At 43.6% G+C, this 13,003-nt stretch overlaps 2 protein-coding genes across 3 annotated transcripts in view; one reads left to right on the top strand and one right to left on the bottom strand.

Annotated features, from left to right (window-relative positions):
* The window catches only part of tmem196 (transmembrane protein 196), a 43,793-nt gene extending 37,873 nt beyond the window's left edge, over positions 1–5,920 (bottom strand). For both annotated transcript variants that reach the window (XM_088318189.1, XM_088318188.1), the window contains exons 1-2: positions 5,527–5,920; positions 3,446–5,444 (exon numbers count right to left, since the gene is read on the bottom strand). The gene's annotated coding sequence lies outside the window, so the exon portion shown is untranslated. The remainder of the gene's footprint in view (positions 1–3,445; positions 5,445–5,526) is intronic.
* On the top strand, positions 186–12,517 carry itgb8 (integrin, beta 8). The gene is made up of 16 exons (XM_088318185.1): positions 186–556; positions 1,613–1,698; positions 2,299–2,470; positions 2,554–2,660; positions 2,902–3,041; positions 3,882–4,047; positions 5,548–5,706; positions 5,786–5,881; positions 6,725–6,817; positions 7,424–7,564; positions 8,482–8,884; positions 8,989–9,211; positions 9,299–9,405; positions 9,769–9,876; positions 10,499–10,662; positions 11,095–12,517. Exons 1-16 carry the CDS (start codon positions 472–474, stop codon positions 11,215–11,217), a joined length of 2,373 nt encoding a protein of 790 aa, XP_088174311.1. The 5' UTR covers positions 186–471; the 3' UTR covers positions 11,218–12,517.
* The last annotated feature ends 486 nt before the right edge of the window (positions 12,518–13,003 follow it).

Below are 13,003 nucleotides of genomic sequence, written 5' to 3'. Positions count from 1 at the left end.
GCTCGCTCTCTCCGGTTGCCATGGCACCGCCTACCTGAGTCAGTTGAGCGACTATAACTCGCTCCCAGTGCAGCATGTTCAGTCGGCATGCTGGTGCACGTTGGCGGCCACTTATTTTGGCTCGGCGAGTGGACCGCAGCCCCGGCTCGATCGTGACGGGGAGCGTGGATGGAGAGGGGGTGTGCGCGGGGGGGGTCACCGTTGCCGCACAAAAGCCGTTTCTTTACCTGCCTTCCTGGCGTGGGTGCACGGGGGAGCGCGCCTCTAAGCTGATTGGAACCGGAGGATGTGAATACCTCCCCGGGATTAGAGGGATATTGGCTGAGGAACAATGCTCCGCGGCTCGGTGCGCCATTTCGGGCTTTTGTTGGCGAGACAGCGGACGCGCGGTCCCGGGTCTCCTCCAGACTCCCACCAGTGAGTCCAAGCAGCCTCCCCGCTCGGTCTGCTCACCCACCCGGCGTGGATAATATGACTCCCTGGCTATTAACATATGGCAGCGTCCCTCTGTGTCTCCTGCTCATAGTGGCTCTCTGCGCTGGAACCTCCCATCCGGGTGAGTGGAGCATCATTAGAGTCCAATTCTAATCAGATCTTTACAATTAACCGACATTCTGTCTCATGGTGTCCCTGCGCAGCATCGCTTCAACTTACAGTCACGTGCGTACATTTTGCTGCAGGGGGTCTTTACTTTTTAATACGAAAGAACCAATGTTTCTTTTATCCTTTAATTATAGTTTTCATTCATTTAGTCTCTTAACATATATATATATATATATATATATATATATATACATATACATATATATACATATATATATATATATATATATATATATATATAAACTGATTAAATGTTTGTAATTTTTTTAAATTTAAATTGTGGTATATGCTATGTTTTTAGACACTATAGGAGAGACAGAATTTTCACTTAGGGGTTTGCTCGCTTTTTTGTGCAACATTCATGGCTGCGTGTTGAGTTTTTTTTTTTTTTTTGAGGGAACAGAAAACTTACTATGTGTTCATTTACCAAAAATAAATGCGGATAGAGCATCTCATAATATTCTCATTATTACAGCCACATTATTTACTTATTTATTTATCATCTTGTGAAATTTAGATGTTACCGCATACAGATCTAACTAATTGCACATACTAACAACAGTATTCCAAACAGGCTAGTTTAAAAAAAAAATGAAAGAGAGCTAAACATTATATTTTCCTGTAAAACTGTTTAAAAATCAATTACTGCTGCCAGTCAAATGTTGAGCTCATTAGGTGCCAGTCTACCAACGCTCAGAACAACCTGCAGCCATTCTCTGGCCTACATTCCCCTCTGTGAGCTCAGAGGCTCTTGGAAAAAAAAATGTGATCTCAGCAGATACATCATCTCAATGAATCATTAATGCCACCTTTAGTCACCCGAGAAATATTACAACTGCATAAGGGGCCGCTTTCTCGATTCAGCAGTCACGGTATTGGCTCCTATAAAAACGTGAGTCGACATAAACGATTGGACAAGCACCTGTTCCCACGCTTAACGTCTTTTCCACACCCTGACACATTCCGAATTTTCTTTTCTTCTCCTTTTGTCACCATCTTCCCCATGTAGGCGACAACCCGTGCTCGTCTGCTCTGATTACGTCTTGCAAAGAGTGCCTCGGACGTGGACCGCAGTGTTCTTGGTGCTTCAAGGAGGTATGGAATGTGCCCAAAAAGCGTGTCTCTGGCCTTCCTGATGCTGCACTTGTTTTGCTTTCATACCAGCCACAGATGTGAGCATGATGTTTAAAGCCACCCTCGTGTGGACCTGCGACTGTTTCCAGGCCATTTTGATTCTTTCTCACATAGCAGCAGCAGCAGAGGCAAAGCCACATTTGACCCATATGTTTAGTCTAGTCATCGCTGCAATCGTGTGCGTCTGCCTGGGAGTTCTGTCTCATAAAGCATCCACCCAGGATCGCTGCCCAGCCTTGAGGAAGTGAAAAATAAAAAGGTCCAAACACGGCAGCCTGCTTGGGAACTAACACATCAAGCAACGTACACACGGCTGGCTAGACTACACAGTCCGCACGAGTGTGTTTACAAGCTTCAGGTGCTTTCCCACCATGTGAACCTTGACCTTTCTCCAGCATCACTGGGTAGAGCTCAATGGTGTGTGAAAGCATTCAAACAGCTTTCACCTGTGCTGGGAAGTAACAAAGTACAAATTTCGCTACTTTGTTTCATTTTTCACTTTTTTTCTTTTTTTTTTTAATCGCTTTTTATTTTTTAACTACGCTTACTATTTGACTTCAGGATTTTCTGGAGGGAGCCGGTGCTGGCCATCGCTGTGACCTCCAGGCGAACCTGCTCAGAAGAGGCTGTGGACCCGAGTTCACGGAGAGATCGGACATCAAAGTGGAAGTCAATGCCAGCGTGGATAGCACACAAGTGTCCCCGCGAGATATCAGCATCACGCTCGCACCGGGTAGGCCGTAGCTCAACTGAAATGCCGACTCGGCCTCGTACTTCTAGGAATTTGATTTCCATCCCATGTGATGTGTGTGGCAGGTTCCGAAGCGAGCTTCATTGTTGCCGTAAAGCAGCTGCCGCGCTACCCGGTGGATCTTTACTACCTGGTGGACGTATCCGCATCCATGCAGGAAAATCTCGACCATGTAAGCGTTTCCACCAATTGCGGTTTTATGAACATGAAACGCAAGAGAAAGACCTTCAGGCGGGATTTAGGAATTACTGCGGAGACTAATTTCTCCGTTTTAAACCTCCTCAAAGACGTGTAAGCGCCGCAGTTTTCGAATCATTTCCGACAGGATATGAATACTGTATTTGAATCTTGAGCTAGTCAATTAATTATCTTTTTCATTCATTTTTTAAATTTTCCTTCTCCCCACTTCACAGCTCAAGACGGTGGGCGTAGCTCTGTCCCTGCGCATGACGGAGTACTCCTCAGACCTTTGGCTAGGTTTCGGCTCCTTCGTGGACAAGCCGGTGTCGCCTTACATTAACGTGCATCCCACCAAGATCAACAACCCCTGCAGGTTCGAAGCATAATTTGCTGATTGGAGTAGCATGTTAAAATAATATTCCGGCAGGTGTCCTGACGGCGTACGTATCGCATTGCACGGCAGGCGATGCAAAGCGTGTTAAATGTTGTTTTCGGAGCAGTAATTCACTCACAAGAGAAAGTAACTCAAAAAAAAGGACATGATTACCCACTAAATAAATAAAAGACAGAAATAAAAGTTATAGTAACGTGAAATGAATGTGAGAGATGGCGAGGAGGATATTAGCGCATGATGGGAAAATCCCAAAGCAGTCAAGGTCCATGTCAGGGCAGCATAACTAAAAGATGAATCAGGTCACAAGCCTGAGCCAACCCCTCTTTAATCAAAAATTAAGGTTCGACATCTGCTCCGAGGTATAAATAGATTTAAAAACGTACCGTATATGTGGACGATGAGAAGAGGCTGATAGCTGAAGTCGCTGCCTTTCAGTTTGCTTTTGAAGATTCTGGGAAGCGCAAGTTGATCTGAGAAGAGAAAAGGTTCAAGTGGCTTGATGAGGCACAAAGAGGTTGTTTTTTTTTTGTTTTTTTTTAGATAAGATGCTGAGGAAAGGTGAAGGGATGACTGAGGGGTGTCCACTAACTTAATTGCAAATATATTTTTAGACCAAAGCAAGGAGGACAACTAACAATGCAAAAGTCTGAGAATTTGCCATATGACTCAGTGTGACTTTGCATTTTTTTTTGGGGGGGGATGCGCCATTGTTCCACTGTTGACCTGCTCTGAGTGGGAGACTGAAACAAGAGGCTTTTTGAATGCAAACACAACAATCAATAACTGTCTCTGTCTCGGCCTTTTCTTTTTTTCCACCAGTGACTACGAGATCCGCTGCCGCCCTGCCCACGGCTTCCACCACGTCTTAAGCATGACTGGAAATATGAGCGAGTTCACACGCGTGATCAAACGCCAACGCATCTCGGGTAACATGGACACACCAGAGGGAGGCCTGGATGCAATGCTGCAGGCTACGGTGTGCCAGGTGTGTGAGTCCACACTAGTTAGCAACGTTCAAGGGGGTAATGTAGTCAGCAGCGTGTTTGTTGTATTAGCATTTTTTTCTATATTTTTTATTTTTGCACCTATATTTTTTTCTATATGCACTGTAGACATTGTTAAAAATCCATAGAATTTTTTTTTTTTTTATGTGACTAAAGCAGGCGTGAGCAAACTATGGCCCGGGGGCCACATGCGGCCCGTTAGACGTTTTAATCCGGCCCGCCAAACTTGAAAAAAATGAAATGAATAAACCTTGTCAATGTTTTATTTTCTAAGAACTGTGGTTTTTCAAAGTTACATATATTGTTGTAAGGCTTTTGTTCACTTTCATTTAAAATTAAATGTATTTTTTTCTCCGATGTGGTGACCAAAACACTCCATCCATCTCCCCCTCTGTCAAATTTTAGAACCCATTGTGGCCCGCCAATCAAAAAGTTTGCGCACCCCTGCTCTAAAGTCAATAGATTGGCGTTGATTTTCCAGGTTTACACCTCGCCGCAAGTCTCTGACTTCAGGTGTTTACCTTTTTATTTTCACTTAGGCAATGTTGATTTTAATTACAAGTGTTTTATAAATATAAAGGAGACTGTTCAATCTGACCATTCAGTTGAATGTCTTAAGGGAGGCCTTTATTGCGGTAGAATAGTGGCTCTCTGACTCAGCGTCGGATAGCACCACTGGAATCCCATGCAATGACGCCCCGACTTGGCTATGACTGACACACGCTCACCGCACACGCACACGCACACGCACACGCACACGCACACGCACTCACACAGTGGCAGTAGCTCATACTATGACTGCAGGGGGGCTTTGAGTCATGCCATGCAGGGGGGCCTGAGTAACCAGACTGCAGGGAAACACCGCGGCACTCATGGCTCCACAAATAGACTCTCCATTATGTCATGCCTATCTTATTAGCTTGCTGACTTTCCTTAAATATACACACAGACCCCCTTTTCTCCCACAGTCTATGACAGAGACATAAACAGGGGGGGTTGTGACTAGCGGGAGCATTTTTTTTTTCTTTCCTTGAGAGCCAAAAGAGCTTAGAGTCAGATGTTTGAAATTGGAGTGTCTTACCACATGTGTTATGTTATGTTATGTACTTACATTTTCCACATCACTCTTTATGTTGTGTTGCTGACAAGTGAGCTCAAGAGAAATTAATGGGCGAACACATACATGGACCACCTTGAAAATATACTGGACAAGTGTGAGGCATTTTTACAGCGTGCAATTCATAAAAATTAAGAGTATTTAGTGAAACACGCCCACAAAAAAATCTTGAATCCTCACCTTCAGCTGACTCCACTTCAAATTCTTGCGTTCCCGACAACCCCGCAAAGCGGAAATGGTTGAAGTAGTTTAAGTGTAATTCTGCAAACAAAAACAACATAACAGTGATGAAAACATCGCCTTTCTGTCGCAGGCAAAGTATGCGGGTGTTATTTCCACTTACTCAAGCTTTGTCTCTTCGCAGAGCGCTGTGGGTTGGCGTCCAGAGGCCAAACGTCTGTTGCTCCTGATGACCGACCAGCCGTCTCACCTCGCCCTGGACAGCCGACTGGCAGGAATCGTCATTCCGCACGACGGTTTGTGCCACCTGGAAAACAACGTCTACACTGGCAGCACCAGCATGGTGAGTGCACGGGGAACAAAGCCCATTGATTATTCTATGCACGTCAAGTGAATTTGACTCTTTTGACATTCTACTTTAGGACCATCCCAGTCTGGGCCAACTGTCTGACAAGCTGTTGGAAAACCACATTTACTCCATCTTTGCCGTGGAGAAACAGCAGTACCAGTGGTATGAGGTAATTTTCAGCATGGAAGTATCCTCATGTTGCACGTACAATTCGGTATATAGCATATATGGTAGCCTTCGGCATCATTAGTCACTGGGTGAATGAGTGCAAAGTGCTTACTACTGACGGAGGTGGGGGGTGGCGGGGGGGGGGGGTTGCGAGGTGGTGGCGTCATTAAGGTAACAGTAAAGACTATTCATGTGTCCCTTGCATCATAAAACCAACTCACAGAAGAGTTTTCGAGCTGCTATGAAAAACAAGTGGTGGAAAAGTAAAGTACAAACACTTGGATACTCTCCTTTTTTTTTTTTTTTTTTTTTTAATTTCACGCTCCATTGCTTACTTTGTTACTGTTTTCAACCCCCCCCCCCAACAGATGATACAACATTAAATAAACAAGAACAAAACACATAAATAGCTAGTTTAACACAATTGCAGTTGAGATCTTATTTGAGATATTTCATTTAGTTATAATCCGAATTGAAGGCCTTTTTTTTTGTTGTCAACAACAACCCGAAAAAAAAATAAATAAATAAAAAAAAATAAAAAAAATCACCAGCTTTTAGAAAGAACATCCAAGTAACAAGTTGATTTTTTTTCTTGTCCTTTGTGTGCACATTATGTAGATGAATTAAGGTAAATATTTTGGAACCAGGATTTTTTTTGTACATATCAGTGTCTGTAATTTTTTATTTCAATTCTACTGTTCCGAATCTTTTTTTTTCTTTTTTGAGCGCATACTTTCTACTTAATAACAAAATGTGAGCACATTTTCCACCTGTGCTAAAAACTAAAATATTACATTGGATATGATATGATGCAAATGTTTGAGCAACATTTTTCTACCTGTAGGAGTTAGTGCGCTTGCTACCTGGCTCCTACCTGGGGAAGATCGGCTTCTTCCAATCTCCAAACCTCATCGATTTAGTCGTGGACTCGTATAAGGTACGCAACTCAATTGAGTTATTTTAGATTTGCCAGCGTCCAAATTTTGGATGACAAAAGAAGGGAAAAGAGACTGCAGCAGTGTGACTATTTAAACAGACGAGTGCGTGTGTATGAGTTTGTGTGTATGCGACCGGTGGTTTGCTCATTTGGCTGCAGTCTGGCCTATAATCTCGCTTTCCAGCACAGCGCTCCATTGTTAGTTTCAAGAATCGTCCCAATCCACAGATCTGGGTGCGCGCTCGCGCACACACAGGCAGCTGAATTTGAACAGAAGCGGCTATTGTAATAGCCATCGGACCCCGCGAGCCCCCATTCCTTCCCACAAACTAGGTGTCCCGACCGTGTACAAAAACAAAGATTCTATTTTCGGCCCCACCTCTTTTTTCCCATAAGCCTCTTGCAAAAAAACACAACAATGAGGGCATTTTGAGGACAAGTTGCAAATTTCAATGGTCACAATTATCGCGTTGGGTCTCAAATTTCCCCTTCATCACTGTTGTTTCTCCTCCCTCGCATCGGCATTCCTATGGCACTATGCAAGCTTTTATCTTGGCAGAATTCAAGAGCATTGTCGAATTCAATTTTTTTTCATTTTAATTACAGAGCTTGTTGACAGAAGTGACATTGTCAGTGTCAGTGGATGACAAGGCATTCAGCAGGTACTGGACGTCCGTGTCCCCCATCTGTCCTGAAGGGACGACCGCGAAAGAGCGGAGCTGCTTGGGGGTGCAACCGAATCAGACGGTAAAGCCGCAAATACCGACGCAGTGGCGTTTCCATTCTGATTTGTATTCTTATTTAGTTTTATTAGATTACTTTCATCACGCAATATACAAATCATGAGAGATTGGGGAAAATAATCCAAATTGAGCAGATTAAGCTAAAAGCTGTATTAAATGCAAAAAAAAAAAAAAAAATCTTCCATGTGATTCCATGACTTGTTTGTGATATGCATATTTGGAAGGAGGTCAGATTATATCACCAAAGTGCAGAATTGTATCACATTATAACAGTCCAGTGTATTAAAAAAAAAAAAGTCGAGTGACGTTCATGCTAAGCGGTCTTTGTTTTGTCCTTTTGCTTTCTTTTCACTCCCTAATCTCCCCATGAGTCTCCTTTCCTCCCACTCAATCAGACCTCAGTCCTTTCAGCTCTTTTATCCACCGATGGAGAAAATGAATTATGGAAGGTATTCGGTCGTTATCAGCAAAGCGATAAAGAGAAAATAAAATATGTGCATACTTTTCCATGCTAATTAATATCAGCAGTCTATTGAATGACTTTGATGAGTGAAGACAAAATGTTTCCTTTGCAAGAGCGACTTAATGTCCACTTTATCACGAGGCAAACCTTTTCAACTCACACACACACACACACACACACAGTCTTAAGAGAAGCTGGCATCTCAATAGCCTGCTCGTTCCTAAATGTCCTTATCAAGTGGGGCAACAAAGATGCTATTTTTGGCTCAACCTCCTCTCCCCCTATAAGCTTCCGACAGTTTCGGGAAAAGGCGCATAACAATGAAGGAACTGTGGAAAGAGTACGACTTGCACGAATCTCCCTCGTCATACATTTGTCTGCCACGGGCTTCCAAACAACACAAGTCATTTAAAGTCAGATTTTAAGCCATCCATTTTGTTTTTTTAAACTCAACACAGGTGTACTTCAACATCACCATCGGCCTGCACTCCTGCCCTGAGGACGGTGCCGATGAAGACATTCAAGTGATGGTTCGCCCCGTAGGCTACAACGAATCCACCACGGTTCGGATCCACTCCAAATGTCAATGCGGTTGCGGGTCAGCGAGACGTTGCCACGACAGCGGACGCTCGCCGTGTGCGGCGACGATAGACGGTCGGGAGCTGCGGCCGCATCAGGGACTTGTTAATGAATCGAACTGGAATTGCCGAGCGGAAGGCTCAAACGTGGACTGTAGCGGTCGCGGCGTGTGTGATTGTGGGAGATGTGCGTGTGAGCGCAGTAGACTCGGCACGATCTATGGGAAATACTGCGAGAGGGATGACTTCTCCTGTTCGTATAAAGACGGACTTCTGTGTGGGGGTAAGTTTTCGACGGGTACGGAATCGCACCCTAAAAAGCGATGATAATATAAAACTGTTGTAAAAAAAAAAAAAAATGTTTTTCCTTGTGTGTGTTCCTGTCAGGACGAGGTGTGTGCGTGTTGGGTGAATGCGCGTGTGAAGACAATTGGACCGGCGGGAGCTGCGGCTGTCCCGTCTCCACAGCGACCTGCCAGGCACCTGATGGCTCGCTGTGCAGCGGACGAGGCGCGTGTGTGTGTGGTGAGTGCGTGTGTGACAATCACAGATACTCCGGAGACTTCTGCGAGAGATGTCCTGCTTGTCAAAGCTCCTGTCAATCAAACTGGTACTTGATTTTGTTTGCTGCTACAAAGCACGACGGGGAGCTACTGGAGGTTCACAGAGCTGACCTGTTTTTGTGCGTCTCTTTCAGGAAGTGTGTGGACTGTCACATGTCTCGTGGTCTCAAACGACATGACGCGGGACACTGCAACCGCACTTGCGACTCAGATGTGGTTTACGTCAGGGATATGACGTCAGGTAGAGTAATTTTGGCGTTTCCCGTTGCACAACAGTAGGAGCATTTATGCATTCAATATCCCACTAGTGAAGTGAATTATATGTACTAGTATCCTCTTTATCCTTACTAAAAAAAAAAAATCCAGTGCATAAATAGAATCACTGCGATAAAAGTGAGTGCCGTGCGATACGTTTGGCACGGGAAAGGACGACCTTATAACCACGGTTTTTCACTTTTCACCTTTTGCTATATTCTGTTAAATTGTTAACATGAGAAATATGAATTTACAATTACAACACAGAGAGGCGTTCTCAAGTTTTTTTTCCAGCCACTATGCTGACACTGAACATCATGTGAGTTATCGTTATTTTTCCGTCATGCAGGGGGCAAGTGGATCCAATGCATGTACATGAGTAGTGACAACTGTCGCTCTTGGTTTCAAACAAGCTCCGAGTCTGGACGGAACCGGCTTCACATTAGCACGAGAGCAGGTACACGCGCATAAACACGCCGTCTTCATTCCAGCACTGCTACCATTGCAGGTCAAAAGCACCCTGGTGCATTTGAGTCAGCAAGCTCGCTGTCAGTGTTGCAGCCGGATTTGACATTTCTCCTCTCCTCCCAGCTCTCTTTCTCGACTCTCGCTTACAAAAACACCCGCACATGCATACACGATCTGAAATACACACGCTCAGGTTTACACTTTCACACACGCTGCACATCCAAGTGTTACAGTTCATCCCCGCCTGAGTTTTGGAACAAAACTGCTCATTGTGCATTTTGCCTCCATCTCCCCTTTATCCCCTCAACCCGACGGGACACTGCTGACGCCTGCTCGTCCCGGGTGCTGCAGGAGCCAGGTCTCCATGGCAACCTTGTTACTAAATGTCTTTGGGCTCTTTGTTTTGAGCCATGAGGCTGTCATCTACACATGGTCCCATCGGAGACGCAGCTAATAGCCAACTATTCAGAGCGTGGCTGGTGTGCTTTCGCACAGTACAGTGAACCTCCTGCGCAGCACCTATTTCAGATTCCGGAAAATTTATTTAGCCCCATGGCGCAATTCAGGGAGCCAAAAAGTTTAATAATAATGACACCCGTGTGTGTTCACAGAGTGTGGCAGTAGAGGTCGGCTGGTTGGGACCTTCCTAAGTGTGTGTGCACTGACGGTTCTATGCGGGCTGGTGGTGGTGGCAGTGTCCAGGCTGCTTCTGCAGAAAAGAGGCTGGTCGCCAGGAGATGCCAGTTTGGATGGAGACTATAACTGCACTGGCAAGGTAAGCTCACCAGGGGCAAACAGAACCTGACATTTCATTTTTTTTAAAGACCATTTTTACTGTCAGGATTGGACCGCTACAATTACAGCTTTGAGCGAGACAGCAGACTTACATCTGTGTTTTACATTTCCGCTCGCTTCCCAGCTTTCGTAAACACAGTGCGGGGATATGCAACCTTACGTGATTTACGGAAGCGCCGAGCAAAGGGGGGGGGGGGGTCAAAGCTGTTTTGGACTTCTTTGATTTACAGCAGTTCACAGTGGGATTATGATTCATAAAAACATCTCAGGACACACTTTTTCTTTTACATCCTAACTGATTTTTAAAATGTGGCAGATCCCACACCAGAGGTGGAAAAAATGTCTTGAGTAAGGCAGATGACTTTTGTTTAACTCTGCCAATTTAATATTCACCTTTCCAATCACCCTCCAGGAATTGTCCTACATCCCCACAAGCAACGAGAAGACAGTAACATACAGAAGAGATCGACCGCCTGACCATTCGGTGGAGATGACCGTACACGTCAAGATGCCCCTTGGTGAACCCTGGCAGTAAAGATGGCGGACGGGGTGGCAAGTGGACAAATTCCATTGAGGAGAGTTGGACTCTGTTCTACTTTGCTGCAGATGGGCAAAATCTGATGGCAGTAAGCAATTTAAAAAAAAAATAACTCCATGGAATAATTATTATTTAATTTTAAGACTTTGGGACTGAGATGGCCAGTACAGTATTGTGGATATGGGCGATACAAAAAAAAAGAGCACAAGTCCTCCAAACTAGCACTAAGTCTTCTAAAAAGGTGATCATGCAGCCATTACCACTCTAATTTATGTGCGTTTATTTGTATTTGTGGCGCGAGGGCTTCTATGTTACAAAGTTACGCTCCAAATATTATGACTAAGACATTGACTGCCCTCTTGTGGCCACTTTGAGGTACGACTTATTTTGTATTTCACAGTTAATGCTGTCTGCACGCAGTACTTTTTTGGGGGTTAATTTATGACGTGAACTTGTGACTATTTTCTATTTAGTGTTGTTTGTTCATTGATTCACATTGTGTTTTGAGAGGTCTCATTTTTGTTCACGGATCAACTACATTGCATTTATTTTTTTCTCATCAGAGGGGTTTCGCGTGATTTTAAATTGTCAATCTGTTTAGACTTGCACTTGTTTTTGCATTATACTACTGAGGTGTCTCTTCGTTACAGGGCATGAGAGCTGTTCAGTGGGATTGAAATAACATTTTTTTTATGCTAAACTGGGCATTGAGGGTATGGCAACAAATCCACTGGAATAATAATAAAAAATGTAACATTTACCGGGAACTACAGGATATCATCACAAGTATGAACACGTGACCTCAAATGAGAAGTGCACTTGCTGTATGTTGGTAACCTACCACAACTAACTGAACCCAGCTGATGACTTTATACTTTTGATTCTTAGGTACGTGTCCAAGCTAAGCTCGAAAGGTACTGCGATCCAAAAGTGGAAGTGTTGTTCCACTCCTCTCCTCATGCACTAGATGACTTTGCAGTCCTTTTCATTTTTGTGATTTTAATTTGAAGCGACAATGTTTACAGCAATAGCTGCTTTACTTTTTTTTTCTGCTAAGCCAGGAACACTACTATTTATTGTGTTGTATTTTCTTATTAATTGATATGTAAGTTGTACTATTCTATAATGAGTCTACTTGAGTTGCAAAGTTGGTTTCTTTAAAAAAAAAAATAGCAATCAGCTATCAGCAATAAGTGAATCATCTCATTGATGTAACAGAAGCACTTCGGTGTAGTTTCGGTGTTCACTGTGACTTGTGTATCATGTCTTTCTATCACAATAAAAGAGTTTTTTTTTTTTTTTCAAAAAACTTAGTTTTTATGAGTGCAACAGCAGCACCTCAAACGTTTTGCTTTGAATATATTTTTTGTGAACACTAGATGGCGATGCAAAATCAAGATTGGCATGGAGACCAAAGTGAGCAGTCCAAAAATATTATTTACTATTGACTGAGCTAAAACGCATATTTTACAGTGGGGAGAAATCTGTCATAAAAGGTGGATGTAAATATTAATCATGCACCTTCTGCCACCCAAAAGAAGAGTATTAAATCGTTCTGCAAGCCACTATATGTCGCTACTCATGAATAAAGATGCATTATTTAGTAAACAAATAATTTGCGGACCAATTTGCAATGGATGTTGAGTTTGATGCGAGTTGACTGTTCCGGATATTGTTGGTGTGTTGTAATAAATGACATTCCACTGTTACAAATAAGCTGCCTAACGAGAAAAGTGCGTTTGACCTGTTTTATAGACGCCAGTGAGGCACAAGTCAATTATAT

This window comes from Idiotropiscis lumnitzeri, chromosome 16 (assembly GCF_059441095.1).
Source record: "Idiotropiscis lumnitzeri isolate Australia: NSW breed Sydney's pygmy pipehorse chromosome 16, RoL_Ilum_1.0, whole genome shotgun sequence".
Lineage (NCBI taxonomy): Eukaryota > Metazoa > Chordata > Actinopteri > Syngnathiformes > Syngnathidae > Idiotropiscis > Idiotropiscis lumnitzeri.
This window is presented reverse-complemented; position numbering and strand designations above follow the sequence as displayed.